At 49.7% G+C, this 23,528-nt stretch overlaps 1 protein-coding gene across 4 annotated transcripts; it reads right to left on the bottom strand.

The window, feature by feature from the left end:
• Positions 1-69: 69 nt before the first annotated feature.
• On the bottom strand, positions 70-21,212 carry BNIP5 (BCL2 interacting protein 5). Of its 4 annotated transcripts, none has more exons than XM_005553176.5 (12): positions 21,034-21,212; positions 14,412-15,025; positions 12,786-12,902; positions 11,234-11,298; positions 10,722-10,959; positions 9,526-9,657; positions 8,437-8,498; positions 7,611-7,842; positions 6,642-6,773; positions 5,481-5,545; positions 3,708-3,962; positions 70-1,708 (listed from the first exon to the last, which is right to left on the bottom strand). In XM_005553176.5, the coding sequence occupies exons 2-12, from the start codon at positions 15,019-15,021 to the stop codon at positions 1,673-1,675; spliced, it is 1,944 nt and encodes a 647-aa protein (XP_005553233.3). In that variant the 5' UTR covers positions 15,022-15,025; positions 21,034-21,212; the 3' UTR covers positions 70-1,672. The 4 variants fall into 4 exon arrangements, 3 of the variants coding, with proteins under 3 accessions (XP_005553233.3, XP_005553234.3, XP_065400188.1); XM_005553177.5 differs by having other exon boundaries at positions 10,722-10,956; XR_012433846.1 differs by lacking the exon at positions 10,722-10,959.
• Positions 21,213-23,528: the final 2,316 nt, after the last annotated feature.

Below are 23,528 nucleotides of genomic sequence, written 5' to 3'. Positions count from 1 at the left end.
ACCAGACTGTCATAGATGTGGCAGGTGGGTATCTGTCTTGCTTCCATGGTGAATAACCCAGATCACACCTTTGCGCAAGTTAATTTCTTTATTTGCTCAAATAACACAGTACAAAAATGAGACTCAGATGCCAGCATCAGAAGCACATATCAAATACTCATAGGGCTTCAAGAACATCATTCCAAATAAGAAACTATGTACAAAAGGTTCCTGACCTTCATTTCATAACTTATTCTGACCCTTCATATTTGGGTGATCGTGAACACTGCCTAAAACAAATCCACAAATAGCTCATCTCTCCCCCACTTCTCAGAAGCAGCAATAAAAACTAAATGGCTTTCCAGATAGGCTGAATTGAGCTTATGGAGCCGGTGCCTCAGGTTGGAGGCCAGTCCCATGTAAGCACCCAGGGCCTCTCTGCCCCAGGCTGCTCCTCCTCCCCAGTCCTACCCCATGGTGTGACAGCAGGTTCAACACAGCAATACCATGTCCCCAAGGGTCACAAGATCTCACCTGCCATCCAGGTTTAACACCCTTTCCCCCGTGACCACATGTTCTGGGCAGTGTCCAAGGGCGCCGGCTTTCTGTCTATAGTCTTGTCCTTCCTGCACATAGATATGAACATGTGGCAAATTTCACGCCTGAGTCAAGCTGTTGAAACTTGAGCTGTACAGAAGGCAAAGCCTCTGGCACCCCCACACTTCACCTTTGTGCAAATACAGAAAACAGCCCTTTCTCAAGACGTGTTACTGCTACCAGCTACAAAACTGTCATCATAAATCTACAAACCCACAATGTCCAGGATATGAATAGCACCTCCTGGAGTATGGTGCTCTTGGGCAGTGCAACAATCCATATCCACCCCTGTGCAACAATCCATGGCAGTCTAGCCCATTGAAGCCCTCCTCCGCTTCCTGAAAACTACCCAAAAGAAGCTATAGTACATACATGAACATGGCACTAGGTAATTTTCAGAACTCTTCACACCCATTTTCTCACTGACTCCTAGCCAATCCCATGAGATGGGAGAGGTGCAAGGTATCAGCTCCATTTCTCTAGTCACAGAATGTCAGGACACAGGTTAGAAGGATTCTGAGAGACCAAGGGTCCGCAGTCTCTAGGTCTTTCCATCTGGGGCCTGCAGAGTTCCTGGGAGGCATCTACAAGTCCATATGAGCACGAAGAACTGCCGGTCAACTGAAGAAATGATGGGATACACTTCGATGCACATCTGCTTGGATGCATGTGAATGTTCTGGTTGGAGATTAAATAAAAATTTAGTTTAAAAACTAGACTCAGTTAAAACGAACATCTGAGAAAATATCAGTAGGCCTTCTGGGTGGGATCCTAGACTCCAAATTCCGGAGAGGAGTGGGGATGTGTGGAGGGTCACCCAGCAATTCTGGGGTAGGTCCAGCAGGTGGAACCCTGGTCTCCTCACTCCCAGTCCAGTGCTGATTTCCCCAGACATGGCCTCTGTGTCTTGCCTTGTGGAAGAATGCTTTGTGCTTCTCAGATACTAGGGTATGGACACAGAATGGTTGTCTGCTCTTGTCTTCCATTACGTTTGTGAAGCAGGGATTGGGACATCACAGAGCATCTTCAGGGTCTCCTGGCTAAAGCTGCAAACCGTTCGGCTAGTTCAAGGGAATTTGAGTGCAAGACACAGCTTTCAATCTGGACTTTGAATCTCAGGACTTGTGATGTTCTGGGAAGAGAAAAAGAACATAGATATTAGCCACAGCTCAATTATTTATGGGTTCACTCTGGAAACACCAGACTTCCCATTACCCCATTGACACCCCACCCCAGCCTCCATCTCTGGGTCTTTGCTCTTGCAACACCTCCTGCTGACATTGCTCTCCTGATCCTTTCTCCCCAGACAGCCTCCCCATTCTCAAAGGTCAAAATCAGCACCTCCACCTCCTGGAAGGCTCCCAGGACCAACTTGCTTCATGGGCCTCAGTTACCACTCATTTGGCATTTGGTTGCTATTTAATTTTGTCATCAAACAGTTGTCTTTTCCATTGGCAGATGAAGCTTTTGAAGGCAGAACCTTCCACAGAGCCTCACAGCACTTCGCACAACTAAGCACATAGGAGGCTGTCAACAGCTACCAGTTAAATGAATGAATGAATGAATGAATGAATGAATGAATGGTTAGTAAAACCAGAAGATGGAGTCAGGGCAACTGAGGATGTCACAACTGATGTTTCTATAGTATCTTTCACAAATAACTCAGATCAACCTGTAAGCTATTACCTAAACCACCCTAGAGGGCAAATTATCTGTAACCTTCCTATTCTCTCAGAGAAGACAGTGAGGCCAAGAAGAGAGACAGGTCTATGGTAAGGAGGATTTCCCACCAGGAAAATGAGCCAAAGTAGAGCAGAGCATTCGAATGACAAGATACAACTATCATGAAATAAGCCAGCTGCCTTGAGAGACTTTTCAAATGGCTTCTAAAGGTAATTCCAAGAAAGACAGAAGTGTTTCGGGTGATAGTAGCATCATTGCAGAAGGGTCTGCTTTCCCAGGGGACCACTTGGATGTAGAAGTTCTGGTCCTGTTGGTCCAACACCAGCAAACAGAACATTTCATTCCTCTAAAGTCACACCTTCATTCAGTGGCTTCTGCACTGTGGATCTGGGTCAAATGTTTGTAAGCAGGTTATGTTAAGTGAATTAGAAAAGGATGAAGAAATCTTTATCAGAGTCTACCAGAAAATATGAGAGATCAGAATTTTTAAAAATCAGGCCAGGTGTGGTGGCTCATGCCTGTAATCCCAGCATGAACCTTGGCCTTGGGAGGCCAAGGTGGGAAGATTGCTTGTGGCCAGGAGTTCAAAACCAGCCTGGTCAACATAGTGAGAACCCATCTCTATACAAAAAAATAAATAAATAAAAAATAAATTAGCTAGGCATGGTGGCATGCACCTGTAGTCCCAGCTACTTGAGAGGCTGAGGTGGGAGGATCATCTGAGCCCAGGAAGGTTGAGTCTACAGTGAACAGTGATTATACCATTGCACTCTAACCTGGGTAACAGAGCAAGACCCTGTCTCAAAAAAAAAAAAAAAAAAAATCATTGACAAGCATCATCTCTGAAGGGAATATCTCAGAGACTTGGAGGAGGGGAAATTATTAGGAAAAGCATAAATGCACTCAGAACAGTGAAGGTGACGTCAGGAGAGAGGCTGTTCATTAGGCAACCAAGGCCAGGTCAGTGAGTGATCACCTCCTGGAAGCCTTCCAGAACCAACAGCCCATGGAGCCTTCTTGTCTACCTCAGCCACCCCTTATTTGATAGATAACCTTAGTTTGTTATTTACATTTTATGACAGCCTAGAATTGAGAAGGCAAGCAACAAAGCCCACAAAATAATAACAAGGCAAGCTAAGATCATAGCCCGTCCAATATGCCATTCTATCAAAAAAGCATGGAAATGTACATGTAATTGAAGACTAAAGCCAAATAAAGAAGATGCTAATTATGGAGTAAAATCAGTGAAGTTTCAGAAAAGAAAAAGGTCGTCATGGTTTAGAATTGTCTCAGAAGGCCTCAGTGAGGAGGTGGCATTTGAAATAGACCCCAAAATTCTGAACTGAGCAGGGGAGGGGAGAGGAGAATAAATAGATCCCACTGGAGGCCAGCTGTGAGCCTGCTGTCACTTATGCCACATCGCCATTGTCTTCCCCGCCCTCTCTCACCGGCTGGTCCTCCCTGTATGGGAACCGGGTGCAATTGTAGTGGTCTCTTAGGCCCATGAGGATGCACATGGCGTGGCTGTTGTTGCCAGCAAATTTGTTAGCTAAGCTAACATCAAACTGGTAGAGTCTCCTGGCGCGGTTCCTGTCCAGCTTAGAGGAGTGGGCCACCTGGCTGCGCAGGGTGGCTACCAGCTTGCTGAGGGAGGAGTCCGAGAACTCATAAAAAAACCTCTTAAAGCTGGGGTGGCGCCTGATCTGGAAGTGGAAATGAAAGCAGGTTAGCGTTGCTGGCAGTATCCCTCCCACCAACTGCCCCTCCTGCAACTCCATGCAGCCAGGCGGGGCACCTCCTCTTCCCTGGGATGAGCTCCGCTTGTTACATCCCTCCACTGCCCCTAGCCTCTCAGAATCTGTTCTGCAAGGTCCAGCTCAAAGCAGCAGGACAAAGTAGAGGGCAAAGGTGGAAGTACAGGTCTTTAGACTCAGATAATTCAGAAGCAAACACCCCACAGAGCCTTCTCATCTACCCTAGCCACTCCTTATTTGACAAGTAATCTTACTTTATTATTTAAATGTATGACAGTCTAGAATTGGGATGCTTGAGTTGCACTTACTAGGTATGTGAGCCTCTGGTCATCTGTAAAATGTAAAATATCCACCCAGCCCCAGGATTGCTGGGGGAGATTGGAGGGGGAATGAAATGAGAGAGTTTACAGAAACGATTTAGTGCCGAGTAGATGTTAGAGGAATTTTAGTTCCTTCTAAGCCTCCTCCAACAAGCTCCTTTCTCTTAATAACTAAATGAGTTCCCCAGAGGCAGACCCAGACACAAGGACTTGGGTACAGGCATTTTATTCATTAAATGATCCCAGGAAATGCTGATGGGAGAAGGAGACCTGGAACAAGAATGGGAAGGCGGCCCAAGGGGTGGCAACTGGAGCTTAATCCACTCAGGGCACCTTGGAAGCCAGCTGAGAGCACGTTCCTCAGTTATACCACATAAAAGCGAGGGAGCTGGGGTCTCTATCCACCAATTCCCACCAGCCATTGGTTGAGGGCTGCTCATGCGGAAGTGGAGGCTGTTAATTGTGCCCCCAACATGGGTTGCAAAATGGCCCTGTGTCCTCAGGCACAAGGAGGCAGGAGCTGGCAGCTGGACGGGCCAGTGTGCACTCTGGTGGTGAAGAGAGGCACCCAGAGCGTCCGCTATGCTGATTACTCATCTTTAACCTGACCTCTTCACATGTGATCTGTGTTTGTCTCTCCAGATAGACTGTGTTTTCCAAGGGTGGGGAACCTTCTGTTATAGACTGCCTATCAGGGGAGGAAAATCAACTTGAAAGAATGGGAGACCAAATAAATGCTGAAGGGCGTGGCAAGACCAAGAGTGAACCCGGAGACCACAGGGAATGGAATCGGCTGGGCGGGTGGGGCAGGTGGGAGGCGGCTTCCAAGGACGGGGGACATGAGCCGAACTTTAATAGCTGATTTAGACAGGAGTGGTCCTGGCTGGGGCAGGGAGGTCACATGAGCATTGTGTTATTTTAAACAGTTCCCTCATCTGCTACATGTCTGGCGCTTTCTACATATGCATTAAGCTTGGTCAAGGAGGTAATCATCTCTCATTTTGGAAAAGAGGAAACCGAGACTCAGAAAGGTGAAGGGACATGCTCAAAGTTGCCCAGAGGTGCAGACTTGGGGATGGAACCCAGGTCTCAGCTGTGGGTAGATGAGGCCCTGGGGTTGGCCTGGGGAGGGCTGAGTGGTGCTCACCTGCTGCCCCAGTTGGCCATCCACTTCTTGGAGAAGCTCCACAAGCTTCTGGATGATGATCTCCTCTAAGGAAAAGAAAGGAGAATTGAGTGACTGTCGACTGGGTGATGCCCGGTTCCCTTCCAAAAACAAAGTGCTGCAACGACACATCCACCTGGGAAAGACAGTATTTTTTCTCTAAAACCCAGCACACACATTAGTTATGATGGACCAAGACACTTCTTGCCTTAAACTAATGCTGGAGTGTGAGAGCCTTGTTTGGGTTCCCTTTATAGAAACAGAAGGGACTTTGGCTTGCTGGGCCTCACCTGTAACCACATTCAGCTTCATTTCATAGGTGGGAAACTGAGGCCTCCCAGTGTCCCTTATCTAGGCTACAGAGTAGCACAGTCAAGAATGGGAGTTTGGACGAGGAGCAGCACATCAGAATGCAGGGAGGGGACATGCCAGGGCTACTGACCCATTAGGAATGCACCCGTCCACTTGGGTTCTAAGCAGCGGTGTGCCAGGGCCTGGTCGTACTAAGTTCCCTGTAAATATTCAGGAAATTTGTGGACTAGTTGTCTTGTTTTGTTTTAGACAGAGTCTCGCTCTGTCACCCAGGCTGGAGTGCAGTGGCGCGATCTCGGCTCACTGCAACCTCCGCCTCCTGGGTTCCAGTGATTCTCCTGCCTCAGCCTCCCGAGTAGCTGGGACTACAGGCGCACACCACCATGCGAGGCTAATTAATTTGTGGACTAGTTGTTACAAACTGTTAGCAGCTTGAAATCAGCCACAGTAAAAATATTTATGCCATGGAAATCTGCAAATGCTACAAAGTAGGGCATCCTCCTCCCAATGGAGAGCCTGTCTGCCAGCACACCACTGCTTATGAGACCTGGAGCAAGCTAGGAATTTCATATGAAACATTCAAGCAAACGAATGGGGGGTGTTAATTACATCCCACAGGATAGACAGGTGTCCTCTACCTGCAACTCTGCCCCAACAGCCCCAGTTTAAGGCCAAGCCTGTGCCCTCTGCCCCCTCCTAGAGTCTCCTGGGGTCTTTGCCTGCTGCCTTCCCCATTCCTTCCTCAGAACCCTCCCCTATTCAGCCTGTGAACTCCATGTGGAAGAGAAGCGCCCGGGAAGCTGTCCAGGTAAGTGCAGGGGTGGTACTGACTAGATTCATATGTTCCATTCGGCTGAGGTGCCCCTTCTGGCGTATGGCCTCTGGCCTGGGAAGGTGCTTCTGAGATCACAACTGGCTCCCCTTCTGCGGGCAGGGGCTCCCGGCCCGAGAGATCTTCGGGATCTAGGGCAAAAAAGGGTTGTTGAGTGTTTTTGCAGAGAGCTGAATCTAGTTCCTGACAAGATGTTCGGAGGCACGAGCATCAGCGGGGGCTGGTTCCAGGCTCCTCCGTGAGTTTCCTGTCCCCGGCTCTGCCTCAGAGGAGTTCGTGGTGCACTCCTGGCCTTCTCCAGAAACCTGACTTTTGCCCACCAACCCTTTCTGCCTCCTCAGTCTGGGAGGGGCTCAGTTAAAACAGGTGTGCCCACAGGGCCCACCAAACGAACCCTCTCCCTCTGCCAGGTTTTCTGGGTCCCTTAGCCTGTCTGAACCTCACTTTCTCCAAGTGTTAAGTGGGAGTGATAAGATTGACCTCACAGGGCTGCGAGCAGGTTAAATGAGATAATATGTGTGCAAGTAGCACATAGTAGGCACTCTGTGATGTCAGGGGAATTACTGTACACCAGTGGCCCTCATGCCTTGGTGTAGTGAAAAAACAGGCCCACACCATCTCCTACTTCGTCAAACCCAGTCTCTGTGCTTTTCTATGAACTGGCCAGGTGATTCTGATGCACAGCGGCACGGCTCTCTCACCACATTTGTTGTTAAGTGTTTGCATGTGGAGACGGAGGGGAGGGCGTGTGCTGTGAGCAGGGGCTACCGGGGGTGGGGTCCTGCTGGCACCTGGCCCCTCACCTCTCCCCACACTTCCACATCCCCCACTCTGCTCAGCAAGGAAATAAACAGGGCTTTCAGCAACAGCGGACATCCCCCACTATGCCAGCCTGTCAGCGACAGGCCACACAGCAGCCCTGCCCAAGAGGAAGCCTCTGTTACCATGGCAACACCAGGCCTGCTCACCAAGGCTGCTGGAGGTGGACGGCCGATGGCCACCGACACACAGGGGCAGAAAGCTGGGCCTCTTGGGCCGTCGGGCCTCCGGGCTGGCAGCCCCCGGTCTCCTGGGTTCCTTGGAGCTGTGTTTCTTATGGTAAAACGCTCTCCTGAAGCTCGACTTTTTTTCTACAGATTTCCTTCTGCAGTGTGGGGCCAGGTTTTCTAGACCCACCTCTTCCTCCTGGACTTGAGGTTGCTGTGGGGGAGATGAGAGAAACTGAGTCGGGGCCCCTGACCTTGAGGAGATCTCAGGTGAGCTGGGGAAGGAGACCCACGGTGGGCTAGGAGGCGTTGCCCAGAGAAGAGTGGTTGATGCTCAACGCTGGGGAAATATGTGTGGTCTAGAGAGGGTTGGGGAAGCTTCAAGAAGGAGAGACTGGGTCCTGGTGCAGTGGCTTACGCCTATAATCCCAGCATTTTGGGAAGCTGAGGCAGGTGGATCACCAGGGGTCAGGAGTTCGAGACCAGCCTGGCCAATATGTAAAACCCTGTCTCTACTGAAAATACAAAAATTAGCTGGGTGTGGTGGCGCATGCCTGTAGTCCCAGCTACTCAGGAGGCTGAGGCAAGAGAATCGCTGGAGCCCAGAAGGTGGAGGTTGCAGTGAGCCGTGATCGAGCCACTGTGCTTTAGCCTGAGCGACAGAGCAAGACTCCGTCTCCAAAAAAAAAAAAAAAGAGAGACTGGAGTAGGGCTTTGGCAGGACACAGAAGAGTTCGGCAAGGACAGGGAAGGCAGGGTTGGGGAGCCCACAGTGAGGTCACGGTTACATGGGGAGCATCTTCCTCACCTCCTCCCCCTGCTGTTCTTCCGAATCTTGGAGCATGGAAATGATCTTCTGAATGAATTCTTCTGAAAAAGATCAACAGGCATGGTTACACTGTGGTGCTAGAAAAGCTCTTCTGTGATCAGTCTTCATTTCCTAATGCCCTGGTGGTTTCCTGGGTGATTCTCCAGGGGGCTAAAGAGCTGCCAGAGGTGGCCTGAGGGCGGGGCTGGTTTCATGGGATACACATTCACTTTACCAGTGAGGGCCTCTAAATAGATGCCCAGGAGGAACCCCTCAGGGCCATCTGGAAAGGCCCATTCCCTACAGGTGCCCTCACCATGCACCTTCTCCCTGCCCAGGCAGAATCGCCCTTCAAGGCATATTTTCTATGAAAAGCAAACAAGGCAGAATGGCAGGGGGTAGGGGGCAGAGATCTTTCCAGGTCTTTTCAGACCTGCCAGTGGTTTTATTTATATATATATATTTCTAGGCCTGGCTCTGCCAATGGTAGAATAATAATTACAGTGATGGCAGCTGCCATTAGCTGAGCTTCCCTCCTAAGGCTCCTACCCCTCTCCCTATCCTCTTTACTTCTGAGCTCTGCTCTCAAGCTGGGTCACCCAACAATGACAATAAGAGCAACAAATGGCACCTAACACGTATTCGCCACTGTCTAGGACAGGGGCTGTCCTAAATGCTGCTGACAATTCTAGAAAGTAGGTACTTGCTGTCCCCATTTCACAGATGAAGAAACTGAGACCAGAGATGAAGTAACTTGCCCAAGTCCACACGGCTCAAAGGGGTCAGAGCCCAGACTCAAACCCAGGTCCGTAAGATCACCCCATCGGCTGACACTTGTTGTGGGCCTCCCGTTGCCTCCTGTCTGCCTCATCAGGGTGAGCACCAACACTATTGCCATTTATCGAGGTTCAGTCAGGCAGCCTGGCTTGGGCCTGGGCTCTGGACCCCAAGCTGCCTCCCAGCCTGCTGTACTCAGAGGGAGGTCTGGACAGGTCACTGCCTCTCTCTGGCTCAGTGTCTCTTTGCAAGTGGGGGAGTCAGAGCAGAAATTTTGCAAGGGGTGTCTGAGAAAAGGAGAGGAGTACTGACTGTATTCGGAGGCTCTGTCCAGCTGAAGCTTCTCTCCAGGTCCCCAGCTCTCTGACGGGGTGGGAAGCATGAAGGGACCTGGAGCGCCAGCCTCTGTAGATGGGGCCTCCTGGGCTTCAGGCTCTTCCAAGCCTGAGAAGCAGAAAGAAAAAGGGGTGTGTTTTGTCCGCCTGCGGCTGTCAACTATGCACAGAAGCTAGCACAGACTCTACAGTGGGTTCTGTGGCTGGATCACACTAAGGCCTTATGGGGCTGGAAGACAGCTGCCGGGCAGGGTCGTGTCTCTGATTTACTGGCCCAGACCAAGCTCCCTTATCCCTTTGTGCTTCCATAGAACTGGCTTTCCTGGGCTTTGTTGCCCTCTCCTCCCTCCACCGTTTTGACTTGATCCACAAGTTGAATAGTAGAGGCCTGTCATGTCCCATGACATGAATTAATGAATCACAGCCAGAATCCCCCTGCATGAAAATATCTCCCACGTGGCCTGAAATTCCCCTCTTTGGTGTTAACCATCACCCCTCCTTTCTAAGCTGTAAAGTCTCCCGGCCAGGATGACCTAACAGGATGGCCTGTTCTCCCTGATGCCCAGGAAGAAATGACTTGTCTGATCCTTTCCCCCTCTAGCTCTGGCCCCATCATCCATGGCCACGTGACCTTGAACACATTGTTTTACCTCCCAAAGCCTCAGTCCCTTCATCTGTAAGATGGGGATAATAGTTGTACCTCATCTGATGGCTGTGAGGACTGATTGAGTTATCGATATGCAGCAGGGAAATGTCTCATTTTACAGGTGAAGAAACCGAGGCACAAAGATGGGGAATGACATAGACAATATACTAGAACCCAGGTCTCCTGCCTCCCCTGCTCCAGCTCCTTCCTGCACACACTACTCCCCTCCCTGCCAGGGCGCAGAAGCTGAGGCAGCCAAGAAATGTGGATAGTTGGGGAATTGCGGAACATAATTTCCATCAAGGGCCTATTGGGGTTGCCTAGACCTTGCTGAGGTTTTGTGTGTGGAGGTGACCCGCTGGCATTCTTTCTCTCTTCCCACAGTCATCCTCACACCACTCAGGGCAGAGAGCAAAAGTCAGACCAGGTGCAACGCAACCTTTAAAGTGGCCAATTCCATCCCCAGGGAAGGTTCCAGAGCTGGAGGCAGCTGCAGGGTTGCTATGGCAACTGCAGAGCCTGCTCACCATAGCTGCTGGAGATGGAAGGCCGATGGCCGCCAACACACAGGGGCAGAAAGCTGGACTTCTTGGGTGGCCGGGCCTCTGGACTGGAAACATCTGCGGCCCTCCTCTTGGCCTCCTCGGAGCCGTGTTTCTTAAGAGAAAAGGTGCTCTTGAGGCTTGTCTTTTTCTCTTGGGATTGCTTCCTAACAGCCAGTGCTGGGTTTGGCAGGGCCACCCCCAGCTGTGAGATCAGAGACTGCTGCCGGGAGAGGAGAAAAACTGAGTCAGGTTCATGACATTGAGGAGAGGGGGAAAGCTCTCTGGATGCAAAGTGAAGGGTAGCCAAGCTGCAGGATGGCCCCAGGAGAGGGGAGGCAGCAGAGGCCAGAGCAGGCGGAGGGTTGAGTTCTGAAGCTGCAGGAGGCTTCAGGGAAGGAAGGGACTAGAGCCCGGCCTGTAAGGACAGGTGGAGCTTGACAGAGGAGGAGGAGAAGGCAGAGAGCCCCTGGAGACCTGCAAAGTTTACTCCTCACCTCTTCTTCCCACTGGTCTCCCACTCTTTTGAGCAATTCCACAATCATCTGAATGATAGCATCCTCTGGAAGAAAGCAAATGCATTCGGTTATTCTTTCTAAATGCACAGACAACTCCTTCTAAATTACCGTCTTGGACAGTTCTCTTAAACAACTCTTTTGGCCACACAATGGAGGGAAAGCACCACATCCCAGGGGCAGGTCCTTCTGAGAGAAAGCTGGAAGATCCACGGGGAAGGCACTGAGCCAAACCATGACACTTCATGCAAGACATTTCAGGTCAGCCCTTTAGGCATTCAACTTGTGCCCCACTGTTTCCTTTGAAAGTCACAGATCTCGGAACATCTACTTTGGGTTCAGTAAGCTGTGTGACCTTGAATAAGTTTCTTAACCTCTCTGGGCCTTTATCGCTCCCAGTGAAATGTGGGTCATAATCTGTGTCCTGCCTCCCCCAGAAGGCTGTCAGGCTGTCATATGAGGGACTGGGCTTGAGAACACTTTGCAAGGCTAATGCTGATCTTCCAACCTGCAAAATTCCAGTGGGAAAATGGTGGATACCTGGCCTCACTAAGGTGGAGGATGAAAGGACATCAGCAGGGATGACACAGAGAGAGCCTGCCACGCTGATGCCTCAGCCACACCCCCATCTCTGCACAGAGAAGCCACTGACAATGGAAATGGTTTCCTTTGATACTCCGGTCAGCCTTTTCAAGGACAATGTGCCCACACTGTCCTCTGATAGGTACCAGCTGATGAGTTTACATGAAAAGAGATGCAAACAAGGTTCCCTGTTCTGAGGCTATCTGTGGGTTTGCTTTTTTTTTTTTTTTTTTTACTCCTAACTTCCCTCTCTCACTTCCCTCACTTATAAATTGTTTGGCTTTTGTTGCTTGACTCAGCTACCAGCTGGTTCCCTCTCATGTAAGAAAACAATTAGCTGCAAAATAACTAACTCAATGCCTTTTAGTTATTCTTTGACACATGCATAGCTCCTTCATTTCACATGTTATAAAATATGCTCATCTTTTTTTACAGGGAGTTAGACGAATAGGGGATTATTCTCGATTTATTAGGAGCACTCATGGTATTGTGGTTTTGTGTGAGACTGTACTTATTTTTTGGAGATGCATGTTTAAGTATTTAGGGATGAACATGGTTTACTCCAAAATGATTCAGCAACAAAATGATACGCACACAAAGCAAACTGGCAGAGTGTAAACAACTGAGTATACAAAGCATTGAACTATACTTTTCACTCTTCTATATATTTTTTAAAGTAAAATACATTTTAAAAGACTAAGAAAAGTTCCATTTTCATTAACACATAAGGCAGAAGCGTTTGCCAGCAGCCTTTCCAATTCCCTAGCCTCCCTTCTGTGAAATTCTAAAATAAGCAAACGTGGCCAGAAGCACCAAAAGAGGCAAGAAAGGCCAGTGCATGTATTTTGAGAGCCACTATCCAAGGTCTCAGTAATCATTCAGAACAATCCGTCTCATTCAGTAACAGCCACCTCAGTCAGAGGCAAAAAGGTCACTAGAGATTCCGACTCACTATCAGGCTTTTTGAGCTCCTCTTCTTGCTGGTGACCTGTGGCGTGGGGAGAAACATCCAAAGCTCCAGCACCATCCACTTTGATGAGGAAGGAGTGGCAATCAGAATCTTCCCCACCTGGAATAGAGACGAAAGCAAACGGGTATGTAGGTGTGTATGTGCGTGTGTCAGTGACATTCTCCCGACTTTGTTCATCAACACGAGAAAACAGCACAGAATTCACAGTGCAACAGGCACTGCTGCAGCCTGCTCCAGGCCTAACCAAAAAACCAGAAACCCACCAAGGTTTTTATCTGAGAAGAGGCTACTTCCACCAAGACACCTCTCTTGCTAACCCCCTCCCCGCAAACCCTCAATCTTCTCCCCATCATAAACACCGAGTTTTGAGTGCCACGAGGCAGAGCCCCCCTCCCTCTAGGTGCCAGTGGGCATTCAGCTCCAGAGCCTTGCGAGGCAGAATAGGAAGGCACCTTGGGAGCCAGCACCCTCATTTACCTGCGGGGAATCAAAAGTTCCAGAGGGAGCAGCTCAAGCTCAAGGTCACACAGCAAGTTTACTCCTGATGGAGCCAAGTCTAGAACCAAGGTCTGGAAGCAGCAGCCCAGAAGCACACAGGCACCAGTGGGGTGGGAGTAGGGCTTCCCTCCTCGCCTGACTCCCTGCCTTCTCATTTCTCCTAGGTCTGTGCTCCTGAAACTAGAGGAGTTGGCAGTAACAGCTATTGTGCACTGAGCACTTTCTTTGTGGGCTGTGGCCACTCCATGAGACAGTAACTATTTATCTTCATTTTATCCATGAAAAAAGTTGAGGCTCAGCGAGGAAACCTGCCTCCCTGGGCCACACAGCTTGTGAACGGCGGCACTGCGAGTGGGCGAGTGGTTTTCCCTGGAGCGCTCAGCCGTGGTGCTGTTCTACCTCAAAGAAATGTCACAGTGGGCCAGGCGTGGTGGTTCACACCTGTAATCCCAGCATGTTGGGGGGCCACGGCCCGTGGATCACTTGAGTCCAGGAGTTCAAGACCAGCCTGGCCAACATGGTGAAACCATCTCCACTAAAAAATACAAAATTAGTCAGGCATGGTGGCGGGTGCCTGTAGTCCCAGCTACTCGGGAGGCTGAGGCAGGAGAACGTCGTGAACCTGGGAGGCAGAGCTTGCAGTGAGCTGAGATTGCGTCACTGCACTCCAGCCTGGGGGACAGACAGAGACTCCGTCAAAAAAAAAAAAAAAAAAAAAAAAAAAAAAGCAAGCAAGCAAGAAAGGAAGAGATAAAGAATGGAAGAGAGAGAGAAAGAAAGAGAGGAGGAAGAAGGAGGAGGAGGAGAGGAAGGAAGGAAGGAAGGAAGGAAGGAAGGAAGGAAGGAAGGAGGGAGGGATTCACAGCGGTGCGGGGGGAGGGAGGGAGGGAGGAAGGAAAAGAGGGAGAGAGGGAAGGAGGGAGGGAGGGATTCACAGTGGTTCGGAGGGAGGGAGGGAGAGAGGGAGGGAGGAAAGAAGGAAGGAACGAAGGAAGGAAGGAAGTCACAGCGGTGCGGCCCCTGACTATTCTTGTCACTCTGTGGAGAGGCTCCTGGAGCAAGTTTAGAGCACCCTAGGGGTTTCCACAGGAACAGGCACGGTCCACTCACCCCTGCGAGCTGGGCCCAGGTCAGCCTCCCCAGAGCGTGAGGCAGCAGCCGCCTTGGACAACCCTTCCTCTTGGCCTCTGGCATCCTGGTCTTGAGCTGCTTTAGTCACCTCGGCTGCATGTTTCTTGTGACCTTGCTTCTTGCGACCGGCCTTCTTGTCGTGGTGGGCTCTCTTCCTGAGGGCTGGCTCCCCTGCTGCTTCCAGGGGCTCCAGAGGCTGGGAGAGGCCCTCCTTCCCCCTTGGCCTCCTGCTGGCCTTTTCTCTGGGCTCCTCAGGGCCCATCCTCACGAAGAAGTTCAGCACGGTCTTCAGCCACCCCTTCTTGGTGTCTTGCGAAGGCCTCTGCTCACTGGGGAGAAACTCTCCAGTCTCCTCGGGAGTGGGGGCTGCAGTGGTGGTGCAGTGAGCCTCAGCAGACGGAGCTGGGCTGTCTGAATGTCTGGCCCAATCACTGGTCGCCCAGTGAAGCGCCTTCCTGGAGGGGGCAGTGGGCAGGGAGAGGCAATGGCAGTCCCACGGCTCCAAGCCTTTCCCGGGGGCCAGCGGCCTGTCCAGAGACCTGGCTTTCCTCTCCGCCAGGGGCTTCCTTGGGCACCTTGGATTCTCCATCGGGCTACAACAAAAACAAACAGCTCCCTTAGTTTTTTTGGTTTCGTTTTGCTTTGTTTTTCTGTTTTTGTTTTTGTTTTTGTGACGGAGGCTCGGTCTGTTGCCCAGGCTGGAGTGCAGTGGTGTAATCTCAGCTCACTGCAACCTCTACCTCCTGGCTTCAAGTTATTCTCCTGCCTCAGCCTACCGAGTAGCTGGAATGACAGGTGTCCGCCACCACACCTGGTTAATTTTTGTATTTTTAGTAGAGATGGGGTTTCACCATGTTGGCCAGGCTGGTCTTGAACTCCTGACCTCAGGTGATCCGCCCGCCTCGGCCTCCCAAAGTGCTGGGATTACAGGCGTGAGCCACTGTGCCCGGCCCAACAGCTCCCTCAGCAGAGGCCTCCTGGGCACGCCGAAGTTGGCTCCCGGCACTGACCAGCGGACCCATTCACCCTGCCTGCTAATGTGAGTAGTGTCAACTTCCCATGTCAACAATTTCTCAAAGCTGTTGTCTTGTGCAAATTCCCCCAAAACCCTCGGGGAATGGGGGTCATTATTCTCATTTTCCAGAGGATAAAACTGGACCACAGGAAGATCGTGCTCAGATCTCAGGGCTGGTCAGCTGCACCTCCAGAGCCCCTGAAAGGAACATAGCCCTGTCCACACCTAGGTTTTAGTCTATCAAGACTGATTTGGGACTTCTCCAGAACTGCATGATAATTAATTCATCTTGTCCAAAACCACTGGGTCTGGGGGCTTTTCTCACAGTAGCAATGGAAAACGAATACAGCCGGAGCCAGAGGCCTAGTCCTGCCCCTCACTAGCCTCGGGACTTTGGGCAGCTCAGGCACCTCTTCTGGCCCCATGTGCTCATCTGAAGCATGCCTGAGCCCTGCCCTCTCTCACAGGCTGTCGTGAATATTCCATGAGGCAGCTCTGTCAGTGGCAACTCTTTTCTTCCAACTGCTCAAGCCAAAAATGTAAAGTCACCCCGACTTCTTTCTTTTTTAAAAAAATAAATAATTTTATTTAGAAAATAGATATGGGGTCTTGCTGTGTTTGTCTGGGCTGGTCTCAAACTCCTGGGCTCAAGCGATCAACCTACCTCGGTCTCTCAAAGTGCTGATTACAGGCATGAGCCACTGCGCCTGGCCTCCTTTCTTTCTTTTACTCCCACATCCACCCATCAGCAGAGCCTGTTGGCCTCACTCACATAGAGCCTGTCCTCACCCCAACAGCCCCCTGGGGTCTCTAGGTCCCCATCTGCACTCACCTGAACTGTTACCACCGCCTCCTAACTGACCTCCCTGCTCTCCTCTTGCCCTTCCCAGTAACTTCTCCTCTTTGCAGCTATGGGGGCTTTTAAAACAAAAGTTACTTCCCTTCCTCCAAGGGTCCCCTTTCACTCAAAGTCTTTACAGCAGCAGGCACGTCCCACACGTACCAGCCTCCATCACCCCTCTGACCACATCTCTCTCACTCCACTCCACACACACAGCCCTGCTTGCTGTCCTTCAGGCCCGCCCGCCTCAGCGCCTTCACACTGGCCAGTCCCTCTTTCTAGAACATTCTTCCCTCATGGAAAGAATGAGTTTGTTCATGGTTTGTTCCCTCACTTCCTTTGGGGCTGTACTCAACTGTCACCTTCCCATCGAGGCCCTCCCTGCCCACTTCCCATCAGCGCACCCTTTCCCCTCCTACCCTATGCGCTGGTGGTGTGCAATGTCGTGTCTTTATGTGTTTAGTTGTTTTCTGTCTGAGTCTCTCTCCATCTCCTGTGTCTATTTTGCTAGGTCTTCTGTCTTTGAGTGCCTAGAACAATGTCTAGCATATCACTGCTACTGAATAAGCACTTATTAAACAAATGCATAGATGTATAACATTTAGTAAATGGCACAACACATAAGGTATCTTTGGATGTGTAGTTAACATGAAATCACTGCTTTCAGGCCAATTTCATCTTAGAGCAGTAGGGACTCCTCCATTCTCCATCCAGAATGAAGCAGCGGCCAATGGAAAAAGACAAAAAAACCCTTTCCCTCCCGGGCAGCATTTCAAGCAGGCCTGGGTGTGGGCGGTGCACTTCATTTGTGTGTCTTTAATTTAATCTAAAACTGCTGGGGCTTTCCAATTTTTCCAGAGTTGTTCAGAAGGCCTCTTCCCTTCAGTGGAAGGTAAAAGAAAAATAAAATATGGTTTTGAATGCCAAACCTGAGCCCCTGGAGAGTCCTGTGGAGTTTAGGACCACAGGTTGCCTGCTCTAATTTGTCATTACAGCTTTAGCATGCATTGACCAAGTAATGTTTAGTGGTATGGGATGTACTCTAAAATGTATTCTATTGCTATGCTCAGCTTAGAGGCAAAAATAAGAATCTATAATTGCAATTTCTTATGTGTGGGATCCACAGGAAAGTGAAGAAGATACAGAGAAAGAAGAAAAGAAATGGGAACACACATATTTGAAGGTGACATGAACATTTGGGATGCCTTCCCTCCTCCAAGCACCCGTCTGGGAAGGAAACCAGACGATATTGCAGCCCCAGGTCGCCAAGGCCAGAGGCCATTGGAGCCAAGTGTCCACACGTGGATGACCTTGGAGGAAATGAGAAATCAGGTCGGGGTGGAGGCAGGCAATTTAAAAGGACTTATTTGTTATTTAATGTTCCTTAAAAGGAACATCTGGGCTACACGGAAACTTTTAGCAGTATGTATCTGTACCTTATATGGAAATTCACTAATATTCCTGAAAGACTCAGAGACTGGCTGCCTTACGGTTGTGTTTCCGAAGACAACGGGGGGTAGGACAAGGAGAAGAAGTCATGGGGAAAAATTTATGTTTGTTCTCACTTATTTCTCTCAAAAAACATTTAATAAGCACCCACTCTGCACCAGAAATTATGCTCGGTGCTAGGGATACAATCATGAACGAGATGCAGTGTGTGCCCCCAGAGGGAATATTCTGGTCTTCTCTGAACGCGCAGGAATAAGGATGTGAGTACACAGTGATGACAGCAATGTTCCATTCCCCTGCATCTGCTGTCTCTTCAGAAGCACATGGTCTTAAAAGAAGATAAATTTAGGTTGAAGTTCTATGTGATTTAAGATCATATTTTTAAAAAAGTAAGCCGAGCCAGAAATATTTACTGAACGCTGTCAGGGTTCTCTCTGCGTTTTCCATATGTTCCTGTGGTCAGGGCAAATTGGATGGGGTTGGCAGAGAAGCTGTTCATTAACAAAACCACAGAACCAGGACACTCTTGTTCAGCTCAGCCTCTCTTCCGTCTGCACAGATTTGGCTCCATGGGACCCATCGCACGGAGGGCCAGTGCTTCCTTACCCAGTTAACGGGAAGAGAGACGCAGTCATCTTTTAAAGAGCTGTCATTGCCATGGAAACGGTTTTCGCCACTGCCAATGGCGGCAGTATCCTCCTAATGCATTCCAAGGACACGCTGCTCCTCCTGATCAGAACATTAACACAATCCCACCAGCACATGCTTTCCCTGACGTTTTTTCAGGAAAGCTACTGTGATTTGGCCACCCCCTCCCTGGAATAACCGGTGCCCTGAGCCCATGGGGAGATGCGAGAAACTAAGGCCAGGAGCCCCGCAGCTGCTGCTGCAGCCCAGAGGCAGGAAGGGGGCCGGGTGACGCCCAGCCTCTGCTACCCAAGAGTTTCCCCAATGAAGAGATTCCAGGGTCTCCCAAGGCTTCCTAATTCCAAATCCAGTGACCTCTTCCCATGCCTTGTCCTCCCTAACGTGCTGCAGCATTTGATACCAGCCCTACTTCCTTCTTTTCTCTTTCCTCTCTGGGTGGCTGTGACTGTGCTCAGTCCAGCTCTCTCCTCCCTCTCCCCCGCTCCAACTGCTCCTCCTCTGTAATGTTTCAAAGATTGTCTTCAGCTCTGGGCCAGGGATTGAGAGAGTGCGGCTGACTGGGGAAGACACACCAACACGCCCCCAGGAAGACCCCTGAAGAACCTCTGTGGATGGTGTGTCCTCAGACTTTTAAAGTCTCTAAGCCCTGGGAAGCTTGTCTTTTAATCCTAATAACCTCCCCTTTCCTACCTGTGCCAAAATTAAAGACTTTCCAAGTATAAAATTCTGCTATCCAGGATTTATCAAAGCAAGACTTTCCTTTCTTCTTCTTTGTTTTGTGCCCCAGGTGCTCAACTACATTCAGCCCGACCACCAGGGAATCCCACCCCGCGCAGGCTGTGCTCCAGACTAGGAACCCTAAGCCAGCAGCGCGGCCTCACTATGCGGAAACCCAGCTGCTCTCGTAAACTTGTTGTGGATGTCAGAGCAAAGTCCAAATCAGCTCAGAAATACCCGAGTGATCTACAGATCACAAGACTTCTTCTGATAAGATGTGGCATTTACTGGTGACATGTCCAGCAACAGCGACAAAGAACCAGAGAAGGCTCACGAAGCTGACCCTGGAGCAGGAAGTTTGCCTGCCTTCCCCAAGCTTGCTGCTGTGTATTGTTTACTTTCTAAGTTGCACGGTGACCTCATCTCTATGCTGTTTGCTAATTTGTTCACCTGGCCGCCTTACCCTCTAACTGCTCTGGTGCCTTTCATGGAGATAACTTTGCGGCTCTCCTTTTCCACCCATGATTCACACAATAGAAACTTCACAGAGAGAAAACCTGCGGCACACCCACAGCAGCACCCTGAGGGACAGAGTGTGTGGCACACACACGTGGACCCACAGTCAACACCACAGACATCCACGTGTCACCAGAACACACTTGTGCACACCACAGACCTACACGGACTCAAGACGCCCTGTATTTCTCCTGTCCCAAGTGTAAAGGAATAATTATATGACCAAGCTCACTACTTGCCATCGGTGCTAACTCTAAGTTCCGTGAGAGGGGACCTGAGCCTGGGAGGCTCTCGGTGTTCGTGAAACAAATAAATGATACATAGGCACGTGAAAACCCAAACCATCTCACCTTCATGCAGCCACACGGCGTCCAGAGAGCCCTTTCCTTTACATGATCTCATTCCATCTTTGCCAAGGGCTGTGACTCAGATGGGCTAACAGTGGTGCACTGAGGCTCTCAACCATTAAGAGACACGCCCCAGGTCACATAGCCGGGAAGCAGAGAGCTGAGACTCGAATTCACTTCTCCTGATCTGAATCCTATCTTCTCTATTCTACACCAAATGGCCTCATGTAAGCATAGATACACATGCACACACTTACATACAGACTTAGAGGGGAGAAACCTGCTCTTTCACACTGATGGAAATAACCACATTCACATACACACCTACAGTGACCTGTGCACACAGAGTCACACAATCACGTGTGCCTAGGTATAGACACCCATGCCCTCCCCACCCCATTCTGTCCTCTATCCAAGACCACGGGCAATGCAACACTGCGTGAGGAGTCGGTCAGGACTGTGGGTTATAATCCACCCCCAGCCTCTAAATTCCCATCCAAGAAAGCAGTAGACCATGAGTTTTTTTAATAAGATCTCCCCGTTCTTGGACTAACTTCCGAAACCTTAAAACTCATAGAATCTTAATTCAACCATAGGTAATAATAACACCTCCCATTTATCGGGGGTCCCCTCATGTACCTTCACATAAGGTCTAGAACTCGACGTCTACCACATCCTATAGGGAAACTAGCAGGTGAGCTATGTAATGCTGCCCCATCCTACAGACAAGAAAACTGAGGCCCAAGGAAGTGAAGTTCCTTGCTCAGGGTGCCGGCTAATAAGCAGGATTGGGACTTGAATACAGAGTTTTAAGTCCAAGTGAGCCCAGAGCTCTTTGAGAAACACCCCATTGAGATAATGTCACTGAACCCTGCTTCATCTTTTTAGAGATAAGAAAACTGATTCCCCCACCTCCACCCCTGCTGCCTCTCTGGGAGGGCCCAGCATGCTGGAAGCAGAATTGGAACTGGACTCTTGGTTTGACTCCCAGGACTAAACTCCTCTCCGGACCCCAAGATACATACCCACTGCTCCAGCCCCCAAAGGAGAGGGTATTGTTCAACCAACCTTGGACCACAGAAATCGCTTTTGTCCTGAACACCCGGGGCCGGGATCTTCAGACAGGAGGTCTCTGTGGTAGGCTCTCCTCCCTGTCAGCTGGAAGTTGTGTCCAATGAGAAGTCAGACCCAGCTCTCCCAGGGAGAAGATGCCACGACTTTGGTGCTGACAATTTTCTGAGTGTCTCAGAAGATGCTTTGGCCGTCCATATATATAGTATCTTCCAGGAGCTGAGCTCATGGCAGCCAATCCAGAGAGCCATGGGCTGGCTCACCTGCCTCCACCTGTTACCACCCAACCCAGGGCTGCTCCCCGCTCCTCCAATGATAGGAGGCTTAGCTCAGCTACCCTGGAAAAAACAGTTTCACTTGACAACTTCCTTATTGCACCCAAACCCCAATAAGAAACCAAAGCTCAGAAAATAACCTAAGGTCTGGCTGGGGAAAGCCCCACCTTAGAGTTGAAAACAAGCCTTAATGGGAAACGCAGGTTAGGGAAGAAAGTGGAGGTAGCTTTACTGCCTTTACAACATCCCTCAGTTATCTTTGAAGATTAGTGGGTACCTAGAAAGAAAGGTCAGCGATGGGATACATACGTCCCTTGACCTGGAGACAGCCCAGAAGAAAGAGCCCACAAGAGCCACCTGCTCCAGATCTGCTGCGCCCGGGAAGGGTTGCCACGGATCTTGAGAGAACATTCTAAGAAGTCCTAAAAAGTCAGAGTTCCACTTTCTGTAATGCCTTATTTAAAAAAAGAGTGTAAATACATGTTTATAATCAGAAAAGAAAAACTAGTTTTATTAAAATGAAAGCAAAGGCCGGGCGCGGTGGCTCATGCCTGTAATCCCAGCACTTTGGGAAGCCAAGGCAGGCGGATCACATGAGGTCAGGAGTTCAAGACCAGCCTGGCCAACATGGTGAAACCCCATCTCTACTAAAAATACAAAAATTAGCCAGGTGTGGTGGCAGACACTTGTAATCCCAACTACTCAGAAGGCTGAGGCAGGAAAGTCACTTGAACCCAGGAGGCAGAGGTTGTAGTGAGCTGAGATCACGCCACTGCACTCCAGACTGGGTGACAGAGCGAGACTCTGTCTCAAAAAAAAGTTAAGAAATTCTATTTTGGTTCATTAACACAGGGAGGCATTACAAAATAAATACGGAGGCACCAGACTTTGGAGTCAGCCCCGTCTGGAGACACCTGCCAGCTATGTAACCTCAGCAGAGGACACAATGTCGCTGAGCTTGTGCTCACTTATAAAACAAGTGGTCATCTCAGAGGGTAGTTGTAGGGCCAAATGTGCTAATGCTTATAAAGAAAAGAAGGAGGCCAGGCATGGTGGCTCACATCTCTAATCCCAGCACTGTGGGAGACCAAAGCAGGAGGATTGCTTGAGCCCAGAAGTTCAAAACCAGCCTGGACAACCTAGTGAGATCTTATCTCTACTAAAAATTTTAAAAATTAGCCAGGCATGGTGGCACATGCATGTAGTCTCAGCTACTCAGGAGGCTGAGGCAGGAGGATTGCTTGAGCCCAGGAGGTCAAGGCTGCAGTGAGTCGTGATCATGCTACTGCACTCCAGCTTAGGCAGCAGAGTGAGATCCTGTGTCAAAGGAAAAAAGAAGAAAGGAAGGAAAGGAAGGAAAAAAAGAAAGAAAAGAAGGAAGAAAGGGAGGGAGGGAGGGCGGGCGGAAGGAAGGAAGGGAGGAAGGGAGGGAGGGAGGGTATGGAGTGCCAAACATCTTTCTTTCTGTGTATTAACAGTGCCTGGTACTTGTAAGGGTTCAATAAAGGCCCAATATTTTATTACGGGCAACAGAGTTATTAATGCTTCATTCATTCTGTCAACAGGTTTTGGATCCAGCTATGTGCCAGACACTGTCTCAGCACTAAATTTAGAGTTTATTAGTCAAGAAGTCACCCAGCCTTCAAACAAAGGTTAAATAATATTACATATTTTTCATTTATTTAATGAAACTATTCTGTCACCCACTTCTTCCAGGCCCTGTGTGTATTGTATGTGTTCTTTCTTATTCTGAGGTGAATATGCCTGGCCTGGCCCAGCCCTCACAGAGTCCACAAAGTAGTTGGGAAGAGAGAAACACACAGAGAAAACCATACAAGCAAGCAGAAGGGAATGGGAAGTTGTTTAATGCATACAGAGTTTCAGTTTGAGAGGAATGTTGTACCACCACCTCCACCATTGAACCATCTCCACAACTTTTGAGATGTGGAGGATTTTCACAAGGCAAACTCAAACTCAACTTTTGAGTTGTGGAGATGGTTCAGTGGTAGAGAGTGGTACAACAATCAAAATGTACTTAATGCCACTGCACCGTACACTTTAAAAAGGTTAAAACAGTCAACTTTATGTCATGCATATTTTACCACAATAAAAAGAAGGGGAGGGGCAGAGAGCCACGTGGGACACTGTGCAGGCACCTCCCATGTACCCAGCAATCCCATCTGCAGGTACATGCGCTCCTAGGTTCTCACGGGAGGG

This window comes from Macaca fascicularis, chromosome 4 (assembly GCF_037993035.2).
Source record: "Macaca fascicularis isolate 582-1 chromosome 4, T2T-MFA8v1.1".
Classification (NCBI taxonomy): domain Eukaryota; kingdom Metazoa; phylum Chordata; class Mammalia; order Primates; family Cercopithecidae; genus Macaca; species Macaca fascicularis.
This window is presented reverse-complemented; position numbering and strand designations above follow the sequence as displayed.

Coding starts and splice junctions, on each gene's coding strand:
- BNIP5 (XM_005553176.5), bottom strand. CDS start 15,021: ATGGAGAATCCAAGGTGCCCAAGGAAGCCCCTGGCGGAGAGGAAAGCC. Junction 12,903..14,411: donor CCTGGGCCCAGCTCGCAGGG/GTGAGTGGACCG, acceptor TCTCTATTCCAG/GTGGGGAAGATTCTGATTGC. Junction 3,963..5,480: donor ATGGCCAACTGGGGCAGCAG/GTGAGCACCACT, acceptor TTCCACTTCCAG/ATCAGGCGCCACCCCAGCTT.